Below are 27,441 nucleotides of genomic sequence, written 5' to 3' on the forward strand. Positions count from 1 at the left end.
GAGGCACCTTGGCAGCATCCATCTCCACACGTATCTGGGCACCATCGGTGCGAATCGCACACTGAGTGGGGTTATCACGCTTGATGAATCTTCCTATCGGGGTTGTGAGAATTTTTAGAAATGATTCATGGTAATAGTTAGGAGGCAAACCTAGAAAGGCGATCCAGACCGGAACAATCGAAAGTTCTTTTTCTTCCTTAAATTCTGGGGTCCAATGAAAAGCACTGTATGGAACCCGATCAATGTCACAAGCTTCACATGACAGAGCCTTCATAAAATCATCCTCCGATGACATGCGTATAAATACATTCCAAGGACGCCATATAGTAGAAACCACCGGAGTGCTGTCTAGACTCCAACGATTACGAATGAAAGCCCGAATAACATCCAAAGAGGGACGTTGCAGGTTCTGCTGAGCGAGATATTTCCTCCTTTGAAAACTGAAAAAATAATTCACCATCCTTACTCTTCAGCACACGGTGTGTCACAGACAACTCGGGAAGTGGCTGGGGCACTGCCTAGATGTGATCCACGAATGAGCGTCAACCTGCGTTTTCAGCGGCTGCCATGCAACCTTACATATATCTTGAAACAAACCCTAGCAGAGCACCAAAGGGCAAAAAAGGAAACAGTTTGGCGGAGAGGTACTCCCAAGCTCTATACTTTTGAAGCATAGTGTGGCAGAGAACAAGATTGGGCAATTTTCCCTAGCTCGAGGTAGTCCTCAGATTTCTCATCTTACGTATGCCGTGACATTGTGATTTTTCTGAATGGTAGCAAGAAGTATGTTAGGGAACTCTTATTGAGGCTTTGGCTGGTTGTAAGGGGGGCCCGATGTGTTGATTTGGATGAAGCATGAGAGTGGCAGTTTTATTACTAAATCAGCTTCGGATTGCATTCGCATACGAGGTTCAAGTACAGAATGACATCCTTGGATATGGCATAAGTTGCTTCCTCTGGAAATTTTGGTTTCTATGTGGAAAGCGTGGAATATGGCTTTGAGTGTTGATAATCATCTTCGACGTATTGGGATCCTGATAGTTTCTCGATGCGATTGTTATGATTAAGTTAATTATGAAAATCAAAATCATGTGTTGTTTGAAGGGGCTTTTGCTACTAAGGTTTGGCATTATTGTGGCGCTATCTTTGGTCTTCCTTTTGGTCGTAATTGGATGGAGATGGTGATGGCTAGGTTTTGACGTGCGTCTTTCTCTTCTCAAGTGGGGCTCATTGTGGGGTTTCTTCCTTCTATCATTACTTTGCATCTTTGGCACAGAAGATGCACTGCCCATATGGAGGGTTGTCTAGAGTCTTTCAATTCGGTTTGGCATGCCATTAAGCTTTGGATGGGTTCAGTGTGTCAAGACATGAATAAGGTTACAAAATGTTCCAGGCAAGATTCACGAATTTTGCAGGCCTTGCAAATTCTGGCTTTGGTTCCCTCAAGACAACATTTATAGCTAGTGGCTTGGCAAAAGCCAGCTCAAGGGTGGTTTAAGTTGAATACAGATGGCAGTAATCTTGGTAACTTAGGCCATTCAGGGGTGCGTAGTATTATTAGAGACGATCGAGGACATTTGGTTCATGCCTTTAATTCTCATATAGGTTTCGGTTCGAACTTAGAGCTGAGTTGTTAGCTCTTATGCAGGGTTTCAAAGCCTGTAAAAACCTGAGGATAAATTTTATGAAAACTGAATTAGATTCTCACGTGGTGGTCTCATGGTGGAAAGCTGAATTATTATATATTAATGTATACATTAATATACATGTTATTATACATTAGTATTACATCGTGGTGGTCTCAAGTGTCAATCTATAACCACGGTTTTCCTCCACCATAAATGAGGGTATATCAATAAAATTGGGGCGAGGTCACTATTGGACAGGTGATCTTCGGCTCTTCTTAAAAAATAAAAATGTAAGCATCATACTCTTACAATATTATTACCATGTAACCCTAAATTACTAATGTATAAACGCAATAACATGTAATACTAATGTATAAACACTAAAATACATAATAACATATAATAATAATATATAACAACTAAAGTATAGTAACATGTAATACTAATATATAATAACTAAAGTATAATAACATGTAATATTAATGTATAAAACTAAAGTATAATAACATATATAATAACCAATGGTCCAGTATATAATAATATGTAATACTAATGTATAATAATATGTAATACTAATGTATAATAACATGTATATTAATGTATAATAACTAGTATAATTAAATTAAATATAGAATACTAAGTCTAATATATCATTAATTTAGAAACTAAGATAATAATGTGTAATACTTTATTAATAGCCTATTAAATACTATAGGAATAACTTATAAATAAATACTAACAATTAAAATTAAGTGATAAAAGAATTATAAAAACTATAACTAAAGAACTTAGGGTTAAAACATTGATTAAAATTGATTTAGGATTTAGATTAGGCCTTTAGGATTTGAATTAGGGTTTAGAAAAAAAAAAAAAAAAAAAGCCCAACAGCCCACCCAAAAGGACCAAAACGTGGGCCAGCCCGTAGTCCATGTATAATGACGTCATTTTTAAATTATAAAACGGTGCGGTTTTACGTGGTGAACGAAGACTTCTCCCCCCCCCAAGTGACGGCTCCCCCCACCCCCGGACGACCTCTCTCACAGAGTCTCACCGCATAGTCTCTCACTCTCTCTTTTGGTAAGCCCCTATCTCTCTCTTCTCCCTTTGAGTTCTTCGTCTATCTCTGTCTCTCCATCTCTCTCTTCTTTTGATTTTTGATTTTCTCATAAAATTTTACGAGGTCTCGAGGCTAAAGAAGGCCATGAAGCTGCACCTAGTAGTGAAGGGTAAAATTTCGTGGAGTGCCATCAAGGTGAATTTTTTGAAATGTTGTGAATTTGTCATGTATGAATCTGTCATCTGTATACTAATTTGATTTCAACGTGCAAATGAATCTATTTCATGATGCTTTCTGAATCTATGTAGATGGGTAGATGCCTAGTTAATTACAATTAATTATAATCTGTGAATTTGTGTAGTGGGTTTATGCTCTGTGAATCTGTGTCCAAAGAATCCATCCCAATTTATAGGAAGAAAAAGAGAGAGAGAGAAGGTTTTAAGCATTATATTCTTTAAAATAGTACTGTGTTAATTGCATGTGTGTAGTTTTTTGCCATCCATATTCCAGTTGACCACCTAAGTGGCTTAATTAGAAAGATCATTAATGTTTCTTCAAATTCCACACACACACAAATTGGAAAGTTCAAACATTAACAGAAGCTACTGATGATCAATGTAAAGCTATATATGTTTAAACATGTGTGTGGCAGCCATCAATATTATATATATATATATATATATATATATATAACAAACTAATTAGTCACTCGGGTGGTCTGAAACAAGAACTTTAACCAAGAACTTTAATTACATTTGGGGATGTTTTTTTTCAATGTATGTTTCTGTTTGTGTATGATTATTATTTGAGCTAATATTTATTATTTGAGACTATTTTTGGGACTAATGTACGTAAGTTTGTAACTGTTTTTTGCAATGTATGTTTATGTTTGTGTGGGGCTATGTTTTTGTCAATAATTTTTTGGGAATGTTTGTGTACAACTATCCTGAACCTGTGTGCCCCAAGTTGAGTTAGTATTTGTGTATTGTGCTTTTGGGCCTGTGTAAATTAGGGGTGAAAACCGACCCCTTTAGTTCGGTTTTTGGACAAAATCGACGCCGACCGAGTGGTAATTTGCGGGGGAGAAAACCGGCCGAAACCGATCGACGAGGAGGAGTAACACCGGCCGAAACCGTTGCTTCATTTCTCTGTCGGTTCACGGTCGGTTCCCGGACTGAGCTTCCTCTGAGAGAGTAGAGAGAGAGACTGTTGCAGAGGAGAGAGAGAGAGAGAGAGAGAGAGAGAGAGAGAGAGAGAGAGAGAGAGAGGATGAGAGCTGGTAAGAACGCGAGGAAGAAGGCGCGAGGAAGAAGATGAAGCTATTTTGAAACGACGCCGTTTGGTTTAAACGAAACGGCGTCGTTCTACTTAATTTTTTTTTAAACCGTTATGAATTAAACGACGTTAATACCAAACGGCTTCGTATAAGTTATGTTTAAAACACAACTAAGGATTAAAACGACGCCGTTCCACTTAAACTTAAGTAGAACGACGTCGTTTTAAGTTCAAAATATATATAAAAAAAATAGTTTATTTAGTCGGCCGGTTCAGCGGTTTTAATCTGGTTCAAACCGGTCGATATTGATTTTCTCTATTTGCTACCGCACGCCAACCGGTTCTCCACCGGTTTCAGCCAGTTCTGAGCTCCGGCAGCCGGTCTGAGTCGGTCTAGGTCGGTTTTTCAATTTTTTGTACAGCTCTAGTGTAAATGTGTTTTTGTCAAAACTTTTTTGGGAACATTGGTATGATTTAATTACATTTAGGGACTATTTTTGGGATTAATGTATGTAACTAGTTTTTTGCAATGTATGTTTCTGTTTGTGTGGGGCTGTGTTTTTGTCAAAATTTTTTGGGAATGTTTGTGTACAACTAACCTCAATATGGGAGCCCCAAGTTGAGTTAATATTTTTGTATTGTGCTTTTGGGCCTGTGTAACTGTGTTTTTGTCAAAACTTTTTTGAGAATGTTGGTATGATTTAATTACATTTTGGACTGTTTTTGGGACTAATGTATGTAGCATGTTTTTAAGGATTTTTAAGCAGTAGCACATAATAGTTGATGGGGAAAACATTCTTCCTCCAATTAAGGATTTTAAGGATACAAGGTTTCCGGAACCAATTTTGACGATGATAAAGGCAAAGAGAATTGTACGGCCAACTCCTATTCAAGTGCAAGATCTTCCTATGATTTTATCTTGGAGGGACATGATTGGGATTACGTTTACAGGCTTAGGCAAGACATTGGTCTTTGTGCTGCCAATGATAATGGTGGCGCTGCAGGAAGAGATTATGATGCCTATCGTTCTAGGAGAGGGGCCATTCGGTTTGATTATATGCCCATCAAGAGAGCTCGCAAGGCAGACTTATGAAGTAGTGGAACGGTTCTTGACACCCATGAGGGAGGCTGGTTATCCAGAACTGAGGCCTTTGCTCTGTATAGGAGGAGTGGATATGAGAACACAATTGGACATTGTGAAGAAGGGTGTTCATATTGTGGTTGCTTCTCCTGGGAGGCTAAAGGATATTTTGTCTGCAGTTACATAAATGCCAATCTTGATTACTGATTTATAATATATTAGTGCCACTATTTTCTATGCAGGTATCTTACTTTAGATGAGGCAGATAGATTGGTGGATTTGGGCTTTGAAGATGATATAAGAGAAGTTTTTGACCACTTTAAAAGCTCAACGGCAAACTCTTATTTTCTGCCGCCATGCCTACCAAGATTCAGAACTTTGCCAAAAGTGCTCTAGTAAAACCTGTGACAATTAATGTGGGAAGAGCTGGAGTAGTGAATCTCGATGTGATTCAGGAGGTCGAGTATGTAAAGCAAGAGGCCAAGATTATTTACGTTCTTGAATGTCTGCAAAAAACCCCACCACCTGTTTTAATTTTCTGTGAGAATAAGGCTGATGTGGATGACATTATGAATACCTCTCTTACAGAACACAATGTAACAAAATGAAATACAATTTAGTTCTACACAAGGATGTGTAGACCGCAGCCAAAGCATACCTGAAAACACTGCAGCACTCAAGAGATGCATAAAGCTGATAAAGCATGCTGCAGTACATGGAAAGAAAAAGATAGCAGTAGCAGCAAAAAGGAGACAAAAGATGGCACAGAAAAGAAGAACCTCAGCTAAGGAAATGCATGGCTGCACACAAAGAAGTATGAGGGACACGATGCATAAAGCTGCCTCTACCATACTATCCATAAAAGTTCTGAATTGATGCTTGTAATTGTGTAGATAATCAAAAGTTAGTTTTTCAGTAGTTTTTTTACTTTTCTGCCTTTTGTAATGTATATATATGAGCTTTGTATAATCAAAAGTATCAATAAGAATTAGTTTCTTCTCATTTTCACTTTTTGTTCTTAACAGTATCTAGCATGGTATCAGAGCCAGGTTGCTTTTGATGGTTCCATTATGGATCAAACTATTGCTACAGGCCATGCATCTCCTGCACTGAGTACTTCTCAGTTAAACCTCTCTCAAGCATAAGCACAACACCTCGTGGCTCTTGTTAATGCTCAATTCCCTCAACTGACCTCAGGACACAATAAACCACTTCTGCCACCACTTGTGCATCCCTCACCAATTATCTCAGAACCTGCCCCTTCAACAACATCTCACTCTAATCTAGTAGGTAATCATCATTATATTTCCAGTCCTAGCATCTCTCATAACCTCTATCTTTTCAATGTCACAAGTCATGATAAATTCACTGCTCTTTCACAAGATCAGCATGATTCCTTTCATAACACACCATGGATCATGGACACAGGAGCCATTGATCACATGGTGTGCTCCACCTCATTTTTCACTAATTCTTCCATCTGCATTCAAGCTTTTGTACAACTTCCAAATGGTACAAAAGCTCAAGTCACACACATAGGCACTGTCAAACTTTCAGACTCTCTCTTTCTTACTGATGTCCTATGTGTTCCCTCATTTGCTTTCAATCTCATCTCAGTCAGTAAACTCACTCAAAGGCCAGACACTTGTCTGTTTTTCTTAAATAATCTTTGTTTCATTCAGGTCCTCTATTCATGGATGACGATTGGACTTGCTAAAGTCCATGCTAGTCTCTATTATTATTGTCTTCACCACTAGAGAACACCAATATTCCATCTTCAAGCCCATCTAGTCTAACTAGAGTCAACCAAGTTGTTGTACATTAAGATTTTGACTTATGGCACTGTAGATTAGGACATTTATCCTCTCAAAGAATGAATTCAATTCATTCTAATGTACCTAATGTGAAGTCCAAAGATAAATCTCATTGTACAGTTTGTCATTTGACTAAATAGAAACAACTTTCATTCCTTTCAAGTGTTTCAAGTAGTTCATTTCCTTTTGATTTAATCCATTGTGATATATGGGATCCATACTCCCATGCTTCTCTTCAAGGATTTTATTATTTTTTAACCATTGTGGATGATTATTCTAAAGTTACTTGGGTTTTCCTAATGAGATTGAAATCAGACACAAGATCTCTCTTGCAATCTTTCTTCCATCTCATACAAACCCAATTCAACAAAAGCATTAAGCAAATCAGAACTGACAATGGACTTGAATTTGCTATGACTGATTTTTTTACAAAAAATATGGCATCATTCATCAAACATCATGTGTGTATATCCCTTAACAAAATGGTGTTGTTGAGAGAAAACACCAACATCTCTTGAATGTTGACCGAGCCCTTCTCTTTCAAGCATCATTGCCAATCCAATTTTGGAGAGATGCTATCTTAACAACAGTCTATATCATTAACAGAATCCCCACACCTCTCATCTCCAATAAATCCCCATATGAGATGTTTTTCTCATCGCCACCTTTATATTCTCACCTTAGGGTCTTTGGCTGTCTATCTTACTCTCAAACACAACAGAATCAAATTTGAACATAAAGCTAAACCTTGCATTTTCTTAGGATATCCTGCTAATGTCAAAGGTTATAAGCTGTATGACATTGAATCTCACTCTACCTTCATCTCTCGAAATGTCATTTTTCATGAATCCATTTTCCCTTTCAAATCTAGTTCTCCTTCGAACAATGACTTGTCGTCCTTCCCAAATAACTTGGTCCTTCCTCTTGCACCACCAAATGACATCTTCCCCTTTCCCCAAACTTCTCAAACTCTCACTCAATCACACACTGGTCAAGAACCTTCTTCACCAGCTGATGAAGAACCCTCTGCACCAGCTGACCCTTCCACCCTTCCCTCACCTACTGCTCCCACCCTTCCTTCACCTACCCCCTCACCTCATCTTGAACCTTTCCCTCTTCGAAGGTCCACCAGAAATAGGAACCAACCTGTTTATCTTCATCAATATCATTGCCAGCTTGCAACATCTCAACCCTTCCTTCCCTCCTCCACAATCCATCCCTTTCATGATTACATAACTTACAAAAATCTCTCTCCCTCTCACCAGTCATTTTCTGTTTCACTTTCATTACTTCATGAACCCCAGTCTTATAATGAAGCTGTCAGGTTTAAGCATTGGCAAGATGCCATGAAAGCTGAACTTCATGCTTTAGAAGAGAACAACACATGGACTGTCACCACCTTGCCCCCCAACAAAACTGCAATTGGTTGCAAATATGTTTATAAGACCAAGCTGAAATCAAATGGATCTTTTGCAAGGCACAAAGCCAGACTTGTGGCCAAAGGCTACACTCAGAAAGAAGGCTTTGACTTCCAAGAGACCTTCAGTCCAGTTGCAAAGCTCACCACAGTTCGAGTTTTCCTTGTCATAGCAGCTATTAAAAATTGGCCCCTCACTTAAATAGATGTTCACAATGGCTTTCTACATGGAGACCTTGATGAGGACATTTATATGCAATTACCTCCATGCTATCACATCAAGAGTAAGCAGATTGAGGGGAAGAACTTGGTATGCAAATTAAATAAGTCTCTTTATGGACTTAAGCAAGCATCTAGGCAATAGTTCTCAAAGTTTTCAAATTCACTCACTGCCATTGGATTTCATCAATCAAAATCTGACTATTCTTTGTTCACTAAAGTCAGTCTCAATGGATTTATAGCACTCTTAGTCTATGTAGATAACATCATAGTTGGAAGTAAATCTCAAGAAGAAGTTGATTCACTCAAATCTTACCTTCACAACAAGTTCAAAATTAAGAACCTTGGACCCCTCAAGTATTTCCTAGGATTGGAAGTTGCTAGGTCCCACTTGGAATTAACCTTTGTCAAAGGAACTGTACCCTCAAGATATTAGAAGATTCAAGTCTACTTGGCACAAAAACAGTTTCCACACCTATTGAACTGAACCATAAATTGAGCCACACCACAGAAGAAATCCTCCAAGATCCTACAACTTATAGAAGACTCTTTGGAAGGTTAATTTACTTAACCATCACAAGACTCGACATCACCTATGCAATTAGTGTTCTAAGCCAGTTCATGGACAGACCCTCACAATCTCATTTGCACTCAGCCTATAGGATTCTCAAGTACCTCAAAGGATCCATAGGTCAAGGCATTTTCTTATCATCCAAATCAACTTTACATCTAAGGGCCTATAGTGATTCTGATTGGGTTGTCTGCCCCGAGAGAAGAAGATCTATCACAGGGTTCTATATATTCATTGGAGACTCACTAATAAGCTGGAAATCTAAGAAGTAAGCAACGGTTTCTAGATCTTCAGCTGAGGCAGAATATAGGGCACTAGCATTTACAAGTTGTGAGATCATGTGGCTTCTCGGTTTGCTGAAGGAATTTAATGTTGACCATGCACAATCTGCTTCCCTCTTATGTGATAACCAAGTAGCCATCCACATTACAAAGAATCCAATTTTTCATGAAAGGACCAAGCATATAGAAGTAGATTGTCATTTTGTTAGAGAGAAAGTCTTGGATGGTATTATCACACTAATGCATGTGTCCTCAAAATTTCAGTTGGCAGATATTTTCACTAAGGCCTTTCCAACTTCTACATTTCAGTTCTTATTATCCAAGATGGAAATTGTTAACATCTATGTCCATCTTGAGGGGGAGTCTTATAGAACACAATGTAACAAAATGAAATGCAATCTAGTTCTACACAAGGACAACAACCAAAGCATACCTGAAATACACTGCAACACTCAAGAGATGCATAAAGCTGATAAAGCATGCTGCAGTACATGGAAAGAAAAAGATAGCAACAGCAACAAAAATGAGACAAGAGATGGCACAGAAAAGAAGAACCTCAGCTAAAGAAATGCATGGCTGCACACAAAGAAGTATAAGGGACACGATGCATAAAGCTACCTCTACCATATTGTCCATAAAAGTTCTAAATTGATGCTTGTAACTGTGTAGATAGTCAAAAGTTAGTTTTTCAGTAGCTTTTTACTTTTTTTCCTTTTGTAATGTGTATATATATATATATATATATGACCTTTGTATAATCAAAAGTATCAATGAGAATTAGTTTCTTCTCATTTTCACTTTCTGTTCTTAATAGTTTCTAACAACCTCCTCTTGAAAGGAGTTGAAGCTGTAGCCATCCATGGAGGCAAGGACCAGGAAGAGAGAGAGTTTGCCATTTCATCCTTTGAGGTAGGAAATAAAGATGTCTTGGTTGCTACTAAGGTTACCCTAAAGGGGTTGGATTTTCTTGACATTCAACACATCATTAATTATGACATGCCTGCAAAGATCAAAAACTATGTTCACAGGATTTATTAAAGTTAATATATTTCCCTAGGATTATTATGTGTTCTAATACATGTATGGATGAGTATCAAGGAGGCTAGGTAACATGTATGTGTACGTACCAAGAAAGTGTATAGTAATCTACATTATCTAAAAATAGTCTAAGAGACTAGTATAAATAACAAGGTCATGTACTTATGAAAAGTTAAGATGAAGAATTAAAAAAAAAAAAAAAAAAGAGATACATACTCCAAATTATCCAGATAATTCTCTTGTTGTTCTTGGTCAAAATATTTACTTTATTTCTAACAAGAGGTACCAGAGCAGGTTCGATCTTATCATGGTGTTAGCACTCAAGTGAGTAGTAGTCGGTAAACATCATGGCGTGTCTTGGAACTTCTCAACCTATTCCTATCTTCGGTGGTGAAAACTATGATTAGTGGAGTATCAAAATGAACATTTTTTTTTCTATCACAAGACCTTTGGGATGTGATAGAAAGAGTGGTGTCAGCTTCAGCAGAAGGAAGTTCTAATGTAGTTGTTGAAAAAAATGAGAAACAAATGGATGCAAAGGCTTTGTTTGTGCTTCAACAAGCAATGAGTGAAGCCATTTTTCCTAGGTTGATAAGAGCCATATCTTCCAAGCAGACGTGGGAGATTTTGTAGCAAGAATTCCAAGGGAATTCAAAGATCAAGACCATCAAACTTCAAAGCTTGAGAAGAGAAATGGAGAATCTCAAGATGAAGGACTCTGAGAATGCTACGGAGTATAGCACCAAAGTGATTGAGCTTGTGAATCAGATGAGAGCATATGGGGAAGATATTATTGAGCAAAGGATTGTTCAGGAATTCTTGATTAGTCTCACTGAAAAATATGACCACGTAGTGGCAGCCATTGAAGAATCAAAGGATTTGTCTATTTTAACCATTACAGAATTTATGGGATCTTTGTAGGCACATAAGTAGAGATTGAGCAGAAGGAATGGAGACTCTTTGGAGAATGCCTTCCAATCCAAAGTCAACCTGAAAAATCCAAAATAAGGTGACTACAAAAAGAAGAATAAAGGCCAGTTCAAGGGTGAAACTTCTTAAAAGAAAGACAAAGGGAAGGCTAAAAATGATGAATATCCATCTTAAGGTATCTGCGAAAAGACCAATCATTTGAAGAAAAATTGTTTTCACAAGGGGAAGCCCCTATGTACAAACTATAAGAAGTTTGGTCATAAAGAAAAAGATTGCCGATATAAGGAAAAAGAGCATCAGGCTAACTATTTTGAAGAAGATCATGAGCATTTGTTCTTTACTTGCTAAGCTGCAGTAGAAGAAGTCAATGATACATGGCTCATTGATAGTGGTTGTAGCAATCATATGACAGTTAAGGAGAGCATCTTCATTGACCTAGATATTTCTGTCAAGACTAAGGTTAAGATGGGGAATGGTGATCTGGTGGAGTCCAAAGGCAAAGGCACAATGGTTGTTCAAACAAAGAAAGGTACTATATACATTAAAGATGTTCTTCTAGTTCATTCTTTAGACCAAAATCTGTTAAGTGTTGGTCAGATGATGCAACATGGGTATTCTTTGCATTTTGAGGGAAATTTGTGTAGAATCTTTGATGAAAAACATGATGTGGAGATTGCTGAGGTAAACATGGGAGGATGCATAAACTTTCCCATTGTTTGGCACTGTCCTAAAGCTATGGCGGCTACAGTTGATGATTCAATACTTTGGCATCAAAGATTTGGGCATTACAACTACAATGCCTTGAGGCTTCTTCATCAGAAAGATATGATCAGTGACTTATCTCTAGTAGAAGCTAAGAATATTGTTTGTGAAGGATGTATGCTAGGCAAACAACATAGGCAATCTTTTCCATCTGGCAGTGCATGGAGAGCCATAAAACCTATTGAGCTTGTGCATACTGATATGTGTGGTCCTATGAGGACACCCTCTCAAAATGAAAATAGGTATTTCATGTTGTTTATAAATAATTATAGGGGTGCTACCTGCACCATGCGAGGGGAGGGTCTTCAACCCTGCCCCCTGCCCCCGAGAGGCGGGGGTGGAGCCCCCAGCCCAGGTAGCTGGGTGGTGGGGTTGAAAAAGCATCCTGCCCCGCTCCGGCCCCCGCTCAACCCAGTGATTCACTAGGTCTATAATTGTTTTTGGCCTATAATTGTTTTATTCCCAAATTATAATATAATATAATTATAAATTTTATTAAAAAAAATATACTCATTAGAGATGTATTTTGGATTGTCTTGGCATCCTAAGCTAACCTTTATATAGGATGCCAAGGCAAGACAATAATCATTCTTAAGTAATGTGAGACTTTATATACTATTAAGTCCCACATTGTTTAAGAATGACTATTGTCTTGCCTTGGCCTCCTATATAAACCTTGGCCTCCTATATAAAGGTTGCCCTAGGAGGTCAAGGCAATCCATTATTCAAGTTTTTAGCAAATTGTATATATTTATATACAATATATATTTATATAAATATAAAAAATAATATTTTTTATTATAAATTTGGGAGGGTGTGGAGCGGGCAGCGGTCACCCCCCCCCCCCCCCCCCACGGCCCCCGCTAGTGGTCCTTCATGTGGGGCGGGGGCCCCCGCCCTTGCATGTGCGGTGTGGGGTAGCCTGCCCGCCCGTGCAGGGGCGGGGGAGCGGGAGGCGGGCCCCACTGCCCACCCCTTGATGATTATATCAAAATGATATGGGTGTATTTCTTGAAAGAAAAATATGAAGTTTATGTTTTTTCAAGAAGTTCAAGCAGTTTGTAGAAACTCAGAATGGTCACAAGGTGAAAACTCTTCGAAGTGATAAAGGGACTAAGTACAACTCCCATCACTTTGATAAATTCTGTGAAAAAGAAGGAGTTGAACGTCAGTTGACAGTGGCTTATACTCCATAGCAGAATGAGATTTCTAAGGAAGAACATAACTATTATGGAGATGGCAAGATCCATGTTTCATGAGAAGAACTTGCCAAAGATGTTCTGGGTAGAAGCAGTTAACAATGCAATGTACTTGTTGAACAAGTGTCCTACCAAAGCTATGCCTAATCAAACTCTAATTGAAGCTTAGAGTGGTAGACATCCTTTAGCAGGATATTTTGAAAGTCTTTGATTGTATGTGCTACATTCATTTACCATCTCAGAAAAGAACCAAGCTGGAGGAAAAAGCAGAGAAGGGAATTTTTCTGTGCTATAGCACTCTTTCAAAATGGTACATAATTTATAATCTTGAAACAAAGAAGCTCATTACAAGCAGGGATATTGTCTTTGATGAGCATGCAATCTGGAATTGGGAGGGAGGGCAGGTAACAAGGTTAAGCATCACAATTCCAGAGGAAAATTATGCTGAAGACCAAAATGTTGCAAAAGAAGCAGGAGAAACTCCACAAGTGACTAAAGAAGAAGAGCTTTCCTCACCAGAAACAACACCTAGGAGGATGAGACCTCTGAGTGAGATTTATGAAAGCTGTAATTTCTCTTTTATTGAGCCTAACAATTTTGCAGAAGCTTCTAAGGAAGTTGTGTGGATTAAAGCCATGGAGAAGGAGATGAAGATGATCAAGAAGAATAATACTTGGGAGTTGGTGAATCGCCCTATTGACAAAGAAGTAATTGGGGTGAAATGGATTTACAAAACTAAGCTAAAGCCAGACAAGTCCATTCAAAAACACAAGGCAAGGCTCGTAGCCAAAGGCTATGCTCAGCAATATGGAGTGGATTACAATGAAATTTTTGCTCCAGTTGCTCGGTTAGACACCATTCGAATCCTTGTGGCACTTGCAGCTCAGAAAAGCTGGAAAATTTACCAACTTGATGTTAGGTCAGCATTCCTCAATGGAAACTTGAAGAGGAAGTTTATGTTGATCAGCCCGAAGGTTTCATGGAGGAAGAAGAGAATGTATTTAGGCTAAGAAAAGCCTTGTATGGACTCAAACAAGCTCCTAGAGTTTGGTATGGAAAAATTGATGGCTACTTTGTACAACAAAGGTTTGTCAAGAGCAAAAGTGAGCCTACACTCTACACGAAAACCCAAGGAGAAGTTGACATTCTTATTGTTTCCTTGTATGTGGATGATCTGATTTTTACAGCAAACAACTTAGCCATGATCAGAAGATTCAAGAATGACATGATGAGTTCCTTTGAGATGAGTGATTTGGGGTTCATATATTACTTTCTTTGAATAGAGGTTTGTCAAGAAAAAAAAGGTATCTTCATTTCGCAGAAAAAGTAAATAGAAGATATGCTGTTAAAGTTCAAGATGCATGAATGCAAGACAGTTGCAACTCCATTGGTTCCAAGTGAGACGTTAAAGAAGGAAGATGGAGTCAAGAAAGTAGATGATGGAATTTACATGAGTTTAGTTGGTAGTTTGCTTTATTTAACTGCCATTAGACCTGATATTATGTTTGCTACAAGTTTGTTGTCTAGATTTATGCAGAGTCCAAGTCAAGTCCACTTTGGAACTGCAAAGAGAGTCCTCAGATACTTGCAGGGAACAACTGACTTTGGCATTTGGTACAAGACTAGTTCTAATGCAAAGTTAGTTGGCTATACTGATAGTGATTGGGCAGGATCTTTAGATGATATGAGGAGCACCTCAAGATATTGTTTTAGCCTTGGTTCAGGAATACTTTCTTGGAGTTTAAAGAAGCAAAATAGTGTGGCACAGTCTACTGCAGAAGCTAAGTATGTGGCAGCAGCAAGGGCTACAAATCAAGCAATTTAGTTGGCTGAAAAGAATTTTGGGTGATATAGGAGAAAAGAAGCATGGTTTGGTTGAATTATACTGTGATCATAACAAGTCAGCTATAGCAATCACAAAAAATCTAGTTTACCCCAGTCGAACTAAGTATATTGCCATCAAATATCACTATTTGCGTGAAGTAGAAGCAAGTGGTGAGATTTAGCTCAAGTTTTGTAGCACAAAAGAGCAATTGGCAGACATTTTTACGAAAGCCCTTCCAAGGGAAAGATTTCAGTTTCTCAGAGATATGCTTGGAGTTACTGGAAAACACATTAAGGAGGAGTATTAAAGTTAATGTATTTTCCTAGAATTATAATGTGTTCTTGATTTACTAAATATTACATGTATGGGTGAGTATCAAGGAGGCTAGGTACCATGTATGTGTACGTACCAAGAAAGTGCTTAGTAATCTACATTATCTAAAAATAGTCTAAGAGACTAGTATATAAATAACAAGGTCATGTAGTTGTGAAAAGTTAAGATTAAGAATTAAAAAAAAAAAAAAGAGATATGTACTCCAGATTATCTAGATAAATTCTCTTGTTGTTCTTGTTCAAAATATCCACTTTATTTCCAACAGGATTGGACGAGCTGGAAGATGTGGCAAGACAGGAATAGCTACAACATTTATAAACAAGAATCAGAGTGAGACAACGCTTCCTGATTTGAAACACCTCTTGCAGGAAGCAAAACAGAGAATTCCACCTGTGCTGGCTGAGCTAAATGACCCGATAATTGCCGATGCAGGTGGGGTTAAGGGCTGTGCATATTGTGGTGGGCTTGGTCACCGTATTCGGGACTACCTGAAATTGGAACACCAAAAAAGCATGGCTTTTTCCAGCTCCAGGGACTACTTTGGATCTGGTGGTTACCGAGGGGAGATATGATATTGACCAAGCTTATATTTGTAGAGACGTTCTTCACTTGGTCGAAAATATGGTATGCACTCTTTTGCATCTTGTAATTGCGCAACTGAAACAGAATGCTTGTATGTTCATGCATGATGCTTTTGGGGATAAGGCCTCTAGAAATGGTCCTGATAACTTTGATTCAGTCGAATATCGATCTGAATGTGTTGTATGTCAGCTAGAAACGTTCACAGTAACTTTGGTGAAGTGGAATCACGTGTTGCACCAAATAAAGAGTGCATACTTTACTTAGATTTCGTAGGAAAGCTGGTGCATGGCAGGCGTGAAGATCCAATACGCTTCCCTTGTCATTGTCATTACTAGTTCTAGCCTCGCTTCTCTTTTCTTTAGTATAGCTTCATTTTTTTTTTTATAATCAACTCGAAGGATGCAGATTTCATCATCACCAACTTATGTTCATCTACCTTATTGTGATTGGTAGGCTATTTCAACATACTTTTATCTGGGATACAAGCTACCTTCCATTAATACAAGCTGCTCCAAACTTAGTTTGAGCATTGGAGCAAGGTTGAAAGCTTTTTCCCAATCATCTTCTCATAAAATAATTTGAAAAGGCTGAGGCAAAACACATCACGAACCTTCCCCTCCTTCTATCTTTCCGTCAACAGCTTGCTACGCAAATGATACCAAAAAAGAGCTAATCACTTGCAGAATCATGGGAAAATAGTACAAGCTACGACTGGACTCAAGGCCAAAGCACATTAATTAGTTGCAGCAAAGCTAAAAGCTAACAAAAATGGCAACTGCAATGGCAAAAATTGGAATGATGACAGATTTGTATCCCAAAGCAAGACCAAATATAAGTTAGAACATTGGTGGCAGCTCCAGTCCTGCATGGTCCCTTCAGGAAAAAAAAAGGGTAGGTTTTTGGAGATCGGATACCACATGGTGGATCTATGGCTGGAAGGAAGTAAGGAAGAATGATAAGCATGTTTCCCTCTGAATTCCATGAACTTGTTTCATTGAATATATTTTTTTTAGATAAAGATATTGCAAAACTATTTATCCCGACAAATATCTTGATCACGTTTTTTCTATTTTATCTTTAAAAAATTATAAATACACCATCGTAATTTAAAAAATGACAAGTTGGAATCGGAGTCAAAAGGTTTTTTTTCCTGAGAAGTAGGAGTTGGAGGCCGAGTTGAACAGACTCCTACTCCACTCTAATCCGACTCCGACTTTATTTTTTGATTCTGCCTCCAACTCCGACACCGATATTATATATATTATAAATATATATTTGTTTTCCTATATATTAATCATAAAAGTTTTATATAATTATATTTTATATAGTTAGTTAAACCCCATATCATACTAGCATGAGCTCATTATTATTAAATAATATATTTATATTATAATATATATGGACTAAATTGATTAATAATAGTTTAGTATATATAAATATCATTCTATTACAATAATACTATCATGTAACAATAAATTACTTATATATAAAGATAATAACATGTAATAGTAATGTATAATAATTAAAGTATAAAAACATATAATAGTAATATATAATAACCAATGTTCCAATATATAATATATAATCACTAGTGACTAGTATAATAAATTAAATATAGAATACAAAGTCTAGTGTATAATTAAGTTAGAAACTAATATAATAATATATAATACTTTAGTATACCAATATGTAACTAACTACTAATGTCTAAACGTGTAATACTATTATACTAATATATAATACTAATTATACTTTAGCTATTAATATAAATAAGTTATACACTGGTTATAGTAAAAGTATAATGAGTTAATAACATGTAATTAAATACTATTTATAAAAACCATAGTACAAGTCTATAGGCTATAACATATAATTGTTAATAACACGTAATACTATAGTATAATAATATGTAACTGTCAATAATCAATCCTATAGTACAAGTATAAATACTAATCCTATAAAAAAAAAGTATAAATACTAACAATAATAACATTATAGACTTATAGTCTACATGTAATACCAATGTATAATAATACTAGTATAATAATTATATTTAAATTTTAGTCAATATAGTACAAGTCAATTTAAATAATAATTTTCATTAATTAATACTAACAATTAAATTGAGTGATGAAAAAAATTAAAAAAAATCATAAATAAAATGATAAGTCGATAACATATAATTAGACACTATAATGTGATAAACTGTTAAAAGTATTATATGAATCTATGATAAGTAATAACATATAATTAATAAATAATAATTAATACTAACAATTATAAAAACTTCAAATAAAAAAACTTAGGCTTAAAATCTAAACAAAGATTAAGATTAAAGTTTGGTTTGGATAGTGAAATGAGATGAGATGATTTTAGATAAAAGTGGAAAGTTGAATAAAGTATTGTTAGAATATTATTTTTTAATATTATTATTGTTTTGAAATTTGAAAATGTTGAATTTAAATTTGAGAAAATTGAATTTTTTATTATATTTTATGTGTAAATTTAAAAAAATTATAATGATAAGATGATATGAGATGGTTTCTGAATCTAAATAGCCCCTAAAATTAAATTTAGTGTATCCATAAGAATCAAATAAAACGGCGCCGCACCCAATTCTGATTTGAAAAATTTGAATTGTCTATTATATTTTTTATAAAAATTTAAAAAAATTATAATGATGAAATGAGATAGTTTCTGAATCCAAACAACCCCTAAAATTAAATTTATGGTACATTTGGATGTTGAGTTGAGTTGAGATGATAAAATATTATTAGAATATTATTTTTAAATATTATTATTATTTTTAGATTTGAAAATGTTAAATTTTTTATTATATTTTGTGTTAGAATTTGAAAAAATTATAATGATGAATTGAGATGAGTTGAGTTTGATTTAATTTCCAAACATACCTTAGTGTATCCATAAAAATCAAAGAAAACGGCGCCGTTTTCTCCACCCAACCCTCCCCTCCCCCCGCACTCGGCGGCCTCAGGCCCTCACCCAGTCACTCTCGTCTCCCTCTCTCGTCTCTCTCTCTCATAATTTCCATTTTCCTTCTGCTTCAGCCTTCAACCTCCACAGGACCACTCTCGTCTCTCTCTCTCTCCCTGCCAGTCTCGATCTCACCGAGTCGCCGCGCGACCTCACCCTGACCCAGTAACCACCCCCACAGGCCGCGGTCGACACGGTAAGCCTCTCTCTCTTCTCCCTTCGTCTTCTCTCTCTTTGTGTAAAATTTGTTTAATTTTGTGATGATATGGTTGTGTAAAATCTGTGTAACGTTGTGATGATATAGTTGTGTAAAATCTGTGTAATTTTGTGTTGATGAGTTTGCGTAAAATCTGCGTAATTTTGTGATGATGAGTTTGTATAAAATATGTGTAACTAAAATAGGATGGATGTTTCAGACTTGCAGTTGATGAGTTTAAGTTAATATTGAGGCTTTTTTGTTGGGATGTTTTGAAGGAATAAACTGTGATTATACTTGTTTGGAACTTTGGATGGATGTTGCAGTTGATGAGTTTGTGTAAAATCTGTGTAACTAAAATAGAATGAGTTTGGGGCTGTTTTTTTGTTGTTGCAAGGAATGATTGGATAAAACTGTGATTATACTGGGGCTGTTTTAATTTGAGTTAATATTAGGGCTGTTTTTGTTGGGATGTTTTGAATGAATAAACTGTGATTATACTTGTTTTTGGAGCTGTTTTTGTTTGTGTGTTGTGGTTTGGGGCTGTTTATATATTAATATGATGCTAAAGTTGGGGCGGTTTTAGTGAACATGTGGGCTGTTTTATTTTATTTTTATTTTTTGATAAGTAATAAACTTTATTGATCGAATGCAACTAGGCAAAGCCCATGTACACAGGTAGTATACAAAAGAGACACCTAATTACATTCTAGCAAGCTGAAAAGAAAGCAAAAACTCATGGACATTCCCTCCATTTAATATAATAGCAGAAAACCATTGAACCAAAGAAAATACAAAAAAGTTCCAGATTTCCCCCACTGTTCTCTCCTTGTTGTTGAAGCATCTCTAATTTCTTTCCAACCAAATACGCCACAATAAGCACAAAGGGACCTTCCTCCACGTCGCAGCCAGCTGAGAGCTATGATGTTGCGTATTCCAATAAGTTAGAAGGTCCACCACAGTCTTGGGCATAACCCAAGACAACCCAGCCCTACTGATAATGCCATCCCATAACTCCCTTTCTACCTCACAATGCAGAAAAATATGATCAATTGATTCACCATCTTTCTTACACAAGTAGCACCACTCCAATACAATCATCCCTCGTTTTCTTAAGTTGTTAGCCATTAAAATCTTGCCTAAAGCAGCAGTCCAAGCAAAAAATGCAACTTTAGGTGGCACTGGAACTCTCCATATACCCTTCCATGGGAACACTATGGGCTGGTGGTCTTGCAGCACCTTATAGAAGGATTTGACAGAAAATTTTTTGTTCTCTGAATGTTTCCACAGCATTCTATCTCCCCCATTCCTCCTAGCTTCCTGGAATAAAGAAAACTGAAAAAACCTGCTATCTCCCCAACTTCTCAATCCTGCACATTTCTGGAAAAAGGTCAGATTCCAGTACACTGTGCCATGGGCTCGACATAACACATCTGAAACAGCAGCCTGTTGATTTCCGGCTAATCTGAAAACTCTTGGAAATGCAGAAAACAGAGCTCTCTCACTACACCATTCATCAAACCAGAAACCAATTCTTGTGTCCTCACCAACCTCCAAACTGGTGCGTGTTGCAAACACCTACACCTTCCACCCCTTTCTTATAAACTTCCAAAGACTCACTCCATAAGTCCCCCTACCCTCCTTAGAACACCAAATCCCCCAATCACAACCATACTTCCCATCCACTACCATTCTCCACAACGAATCTTCTTCCAATTGGAATCTCTACAACCACTTTCCTAATAGGGCCTTATTAAAAGTAATCAAGTTACACACCCTCAAGCCTCCCATCTCCTTTGGACTGCACACTTTTGGCCAACCCACAAGATGAAACTTGTATTCCTCACCCATACCACCCCACAAAAAGGCACTAAAGAGTTTTTCAATCCAATTAGCCACCCCCATCGGTAAAGGAAATAAAGAGAGATAGTTCGTAGGAAGATTGGAGAGGGTATGTCTTGCTACATTGCAAGACAACTAGAGCCTTGTGGGTGGAAATTTTTAGCCGGATTGAGTTATCCTTTGTTATGCCTGCTTCTGTGGTAAATCTATTGGCCAGCTGGACACTTCCAAGAGGAGTTCAACAAATCAAGGCGGTGTGGAAAATGATCCCAGTCTGTCTTATGTGGTGTATATGGCAAGAGCGCAATGATCAGAATTTTGAAAACAAGGAGCGGTCTCCGGAGGAACTTAGAACTGTATTTTTCATTACTTTATTTCTATGGGCCATTGCTTTATATTTTAATAGCCTGAATTTTTTTGACTTTTTAGTTTCCCTTGCTTTGACCTAGATAGGTCTTATCTCATGTATACCATCTTGTGTACTTGGGCTTTGCCTATCGTTATTAATATATTATTGATTACTTATAAAAAAAAAAAAAAAAGATTGGAGAGGGTACTTTTGATAAGAGTTAATCTCCCACCTTTTGAGTGTAATTGATGGTGTGGTTGGGCAGTTAATCTGTGTACCACAAAGTTGAACATTTTTATAAGTACAAAGTTGAAGTTTTATCACCTTTAGGAATTCAGACTTGACGAAATCACCTCTTTTTGATAAACTAATTTAGTGCATATACGACATAAGTTGTCATGTTATTCCCTGAAAGTCCTGCTGATGTCTGTTTTGTGGTGGACAATCTTGAAAATCATGAAAAGAAAGATTGGATAACTTATATCACGTTCCTTGGTTGAATTGAGAGGACCATCAACAATGCTTGCATTGGCTTTTTGGAGTTTGTAAGATCATTGAACTGTTAGTGGTTGGAGTTTGTTAGTCTCTTTGAACTGTTATATAGTTCTTGGAGTTCGGGAACTCCTAGCTCTGTTGTCATTATCATTTTCTGGTTGGCATAGCAAAATATTTTCTAACTAAAATCTTTTCATATTTTTTTTAAGCATAACTTAGAAGTTGAAATGGCAATGTGGCACTTGGAAACATTTAATTTGTTGTAATATGTTTGTTGTTGGAAACATTTAATTTGGTTGGCACTTGGAAAATGTTGGGTTTCTCTTTTTTTCAAAATTAGAACTTTAAAATGTTTGTTGTGCTTATTTAAAAAAAAAAAATGTTTGTTGTAATCGTTGTAAGAACATATAATTATGATTGATGTGGATGATTTTGGATGTGGTTGATGGATGATGTGTGTTGATGTTTATTGTAGACTTGAAGTGATTAGTTGGATGTGGATGATGGATGATGCATTGATGGGAGTGGATGTTTATTGCAGTGATTAGTCATTTTTATTTTATTTTTTTAATTTTTTGAAGCATGTTAGTAACTTAGTATGTTACTTGTTTTTATTTAGTTTTATTTTTTGTTATGTTTTTAGTAAAAAGAAAATTATTTACTTTAGATTGTGATTTTTGAAAAAAAATTAAATTTAAAAGCTCAAAAATTCTTTTTTAAAAAGTGTGCATTGAAAACAGTAAAAACAAAAGTCCAAAAAAAAGCCCAAATCCAACTCCGCTCTGACAAGTCGGAGTCGGAGCGGAGGATGAACATGTCGGAGTTGGAGGTCATCGGAGTTGGAGGATGGCCATACCAATTCCGACTTGGTCGGTGCTCAACCCTAATGAAAGCTACTTGGGGTGGGGGCAAAAATGGAAATGCAAAAAATACCCAGCTTCATCTCAGTGAAAATAGAAAACAGACGCAGAGAAACTTCTGGCTCCTATCATAATCCGACTGGCGACTCCGCTCCGCAAGTTCTCGGACCAGCAGATAATTTTCCACAAATCCAACTCCCAAAACATAACTCTCATACTGTAAGCACCTCAAACATGTGATTTGCCCTAATTATTTTTTTCTTCCTAATTGAATTTTTTTCGCTCTTTCACTTTCGTAGGATCATTCTTTCTTTCTTTCTTTCTTCTCTTGATGTATTTTGAACATTTATTTATTGTTCTTTTTTTTTTGGTTCACGAGAAAGTGAAGGAAAGGAAAAATAAAACCTCATGGAAAGTTGACACTCTTGGCTTAAACTTATTTAATGTTATAAATTTCCTTTGTTTTCTTGTATTTGATCCGGTTTTTCTCAGCTGCCAAGTGGAGGTTAGTGCAATATGAAATGAAAACAATACCCATGACTTGGCAAAGTTTGAACCTTCAACATGGTCTTGATTGTTTAATTTTGTTGCGTACATAGAGACGAATTAGTGTCTTAATCAACAGTTGAGTTCTAATATAAGTTGAACATACACTACTGGAAAACTGTTGCATCTAAATCTAGGTCGATGATGTTCTTCATTGAAGTTGCACTTGAACACGAATTGGAATTCATTTAGTCTTAAAGGAAGGCAAGTTTGTGAGTTTCTCTGAAGCGTAGCCCTGTATGTCATGGATTTTGATCGCGTGAATTATTTTTTTATGGTCATTGTTGGGATTAGAGTGTAACTTTGAAAGACCTGCATTATGCATGAAGCTTCCACTCACAAGCTCATTTCATCCCTGGTCAAATCTCCAGCACGCCTTGGCTCCAGATTCCTCATACCAGAATAATCAGTGTTTATTTTAAACATTGGAAACATTGTGGCACTGGGATGATGATAGACCCTGTATTTATACCTCTTTTTGTAGATCAGGAATTTTTCTTTTATTTTTTTTATTGTTTGTCTCCCCTATTTGCCCCAAATAACCACGTGTTTGGATTTTTCACATCTTTCAGATTTACCTTATCCCAAACAGCCATTTCAAAGCTTCTGACCTGTACTTCCTAGTCCAAACAGCCATTCCGTTAAATAAATTGAGGCATTAGACTGATTATTATTATTATTATCATCACAATATTTATTAAGCATAGGTGTTGCTCTTATACATGTTCCGTGTACTTGGCTTTGCCTATTTTAATAAAATTCTCATTTACTGATAAAAAAAATTGATTTACTAGCGAGAGGAGGTTGATATATAACTAATATCTGAATAGGTTCTTTGCACCTTACATAATTAAGTGCGTCATGAATCACCTGTAAATTACAGTGATAGATCATTTCTGTTTTATTCTTAGGCCTTGTATGGATTCAGACAACATTTCATCTCATCATTACAACTTTCCCAAATTTTCAAAAAAAATCCAATAAACAATTCAACTTTTTCAAATCCCAAAACAAAAATAATATTCTAACAATATTTTATTCAACTTTCAACTTTCATCTCATCTCAACTCACTATCCAAATCTCCCCTTAGTCTGCTTTTCAGATAGTATGTTATAATAATTAAGAATTTGATTATGTATTGTAGATGGAAGATGCCTCCCTTGGAAGTGAGCAAGTGCCTGGTGGTGGTGAATGCAATGAGATTCACAAAGAAGAAGATGGCGTAATGACAGGATTAGACTATCAAAATGGTATATCTGAAGGAAGGAAGGAATTTGTTCCACCTGCTGTAGGAATGGAGTTTGAGTCATATGATGATGGTTACAATTATTACAATTGTTATGCTAAGGAAGTGGGATTTCGTGTTAGAGTGAAAAATTCATGGTTCAAACGTAATAGTAGAGAGAAGTATGGTGCAGTACTTTGTTGCAGCAGCCAGGGTTTCAAAAGAGTTAAAGATGTAAATCGTTTAAGAAAGGAAACGAGAACTGGTTGTCCTGCAATGATAAGAATGAGGTTAGTGGACTCCAAAAGGTGGAGGGTACTCGAAGTTACACATGAGCACAACCACTTATTAGGCAATAAGACCTACAAATCAATTAAGAAGATGAGCGGTGGCGCTAAAAGGAAGTCAGAGTCAAATGCTGATGCAGAAGTCCGTACAATCAAGTTGTATCGAGCACTTGTGATAGACGCTGGAGGCAATGGCAGCTCCAATTCTAATGCAAAAGCAGTTGGGAATTTTATTGATCAACCCAATCAGCTGAGCCTAAAAAAGGGGGACACACAGGCCATTTATAACTATCTCTGCCGTATGCAACTGGCTAATCCAAACTTCTTTTACTTGATGGATATCAATGATGAAGGGCGTTTGAGGAATGTGTTCTGGGTTGATGCTAGGTCCAGGGCTGCATGTGGTTATTTTGGTGACGTTATTTATTTTGACAATACATATTTGTCAAACAAATATGAGATCCCTCTTGTAGCATTTGTTGGAATGAATCACCATGGCCAATTAGCATTGCTCGGTTGTGGTTTGCTTGCAGGTGAGACAAAAGAGTCTTATATTTGGTTGTTCAGAGCTTGGCTTAAATGTATGTCAGGACACACTCCACAAACTGTTATTACTGATAGGTGCAAGGCTTTACAGGGTGCAATTGTGGAGGTATTTCCAAGATCTCACCATCGTTTTGGTTTGTCGCACATCATGAAAAGAGTTCCAGAAAAACTGGGAGGATTACGTAACTATGATGCAATCAGGAAATCAATTATTAAAGCAGTTTATGAAACTTTGAAGGTGAGCGAATTTGAAGCCGCATGGGGATTCATGATCCAACGTTTTGGAGTTGGTGATCATGAGTGGCTTCGATCTTTGTATGAAGATCGTGGTATGTGGGCACCCGTTTATCTGAAAGACACATTTTTTGCTGGAATGTCTGCTTCACATCCAGGTGAGACCCTGCATCCATTTTTCGATAGATACGTGCATAAACAAACTCCTTTGAAAGAATTTCTTGATAAGTATGAATTAGCCCTTCATAAGAAGCACAAAGAAGAAGTCCTTGCAGATATTGAGTCAAGAAGCTCAAGTCCCTCACTGAAAACAAGATGTTCGTTTGAGTTGCAGCTCTCCAAAGTGTACACAAGAGAAGTATTTAAGAAGTTCCAATATGAAGTGGAAGAGATGTATTCTTGTTTTAGCACAACTCAGTTACATGTTGATGGGCCAATCATAATATTCTTGGTCAAGGAGCGTGTTTTGGGTGAGGGGAATAGGAGGGAGATTAGGGATTTTGAAGTTCTGTACAACAGAACAGCAGGCGAGGTTCGATGTATATGCAGTTGCTTCAACCTCTATGGGTACCTGTGCCGGCATGCGTTGTGTGTGCTTAATTTTAATGGGGTGGAGGAGGTCCCTCCTAAGTACATTCTGTCACGATGGAAGAAGGATTATAAGCGCTTATACATTCCAGATCTTGGCTCTGGTAATGCCGCTGACCGTGTGCAGTGGTTTAATCAATTATACAGAAGTGCCTTGCAAGTTGTGGAGGAAGGGGTGATTTCTCTAGACCATTACAAGGTGGCATTGCAAACTTTTGAGGAGTCATTGAATAGGGTTCACGATGTAGAAGGCGGGCAGGCATTACAAGCTTTTGAGGACACATTGAATTTGGTTCCTACTGTAGAAAACAGACAGGATAAAATTGCCTTGTGACAATGTCCTTGATCCTTCTTTAACTACAATTGTAGCCTTATTTTTATCCCCTCCCTTTTCTTGAGGGTTCCTTCACTCTGTTCGAGCAGATGTCACTTAACTTTCATACAATATGGATAGGCTCTATGCAACTTGCATGTTGCTTATTCTTTGTCTTAGTTTACTTAGTTCTTCATTTTTATCTAGTGTTGGGAGTATATGTCCTGTTTCTACTCTTCTAGGCAAATATCATAATGTATAGAATTTTTCTGGGATAATGCAGGCTTCTCCTTTCCCAGATTTCTTTCTGGGATTTGAAGTATATATACTGGCCCTTTTGTAATTTGCTTCTGTTAATACAATCATCCTGTTTTGAAACTTGTGATTTAGTAGATGAGAAAAATAGGAGAAGTTCTATGTTATCCACCCAAGTGCTTTAAATTTTTAATCATGCTACTGCACAGTCTGCTCTTGCAATTTGGTCTGGATAATTTTGACTGCAAAGAGTCCAGCGTTGGTTGTAATGCACCAGTGAATATACGTGAGAATACATTTCAAGCATCGCATTTCAATGTAAAACGAAAAGAAAAGTAAGGCCCTGGAGCATCACTTCCTATGGGAAGGATGGAGGTGCTAACATGCCAGAGTCCTGCTCAGTGCTCACTGCCTATTTTTCTAACTACTTTCCAATCAGAACTATTTTCTTTCTAATAATCTCTCCTTGCCGATGGGGTTGCATCTAGCATTTCCATGCTATTTTAGATCATTTGCAAAACCCTTTTATTTCATGCCGTTGTTCCTTATGTCTTCCAGAGGAGTCTTCAAAAGGAAAGGCAAAGAATGGAACATGCAAATCTGCTAATACAAAGTTTCTTTCTGCATGAATGTGGAATTCTTCGTGATAGGCTTGAAGAATGTAGTGTTAATTTTCTCGTTGAAGAGGAAGATAAATT

The 27,441-nt window shown here is 36.9% G+C and overlaps 1 protein-coding gene and 1 pseudogene across 2 annotated transcripts; both read left to right on the forward strand.

The window, feature by feature from the left end:
• Positions 1–1,384: 1,384 nt before the first annotated feature.
• On the forward strand, positions 1,385–16,093 carry LOC109020315 (annotated as a pseudogene).
• A 2,901-nt stretch (positions 16,094–18,994) lies between these two features.
• LOC109020321 (protein FAR1-RELATED SEQUENCE 6-like) lies at positions 18,995–26,812 on the forward strand. Of its 2 annotated transcripts, XM_035693236.1 has the most exons (3): positions 18,995–19,202; positions 22,629–22,967; positions 24,440–26,812. In XM_035693236.1, the coding sequence occupies exons 2-3, from the start codon at positions 22,803–22,805 to the stop codon at positions 26,507–26,509; spliced, it is 2,235 nt and encodes a 744-aa protein (XP_035549129.1). In that variant the 5' UTR covers positions 18,995–19,202; positions 22,629–22,802; the 3' UTR covers positions 26,510–26,812. The 2 variants fall into 2 exon arrangements, with proteins under 2 accessions (XP_035549129.1, XP_018858307.1); XM_019002762.2 differs by lacking the exon at positions 22,629–22,967.
• Positions 26,813–27,441: the final 629 nt, after the last annotated feature.

Source organism: Juglans regia, chromosome 8, assembly GCF_001411555.2.
Source record: "Juglans regia cultivar Chandler chromosome 8, Walnut 2.0, whole genome shotgun sequence".
In the NCBI taxonomy this organism is placed as follows: Eukaryota; Viridiplantae; Streptophyta; class Magnoliopsida; order Fagales; family Juglandaceae; genus Juglans; species Juglans regia.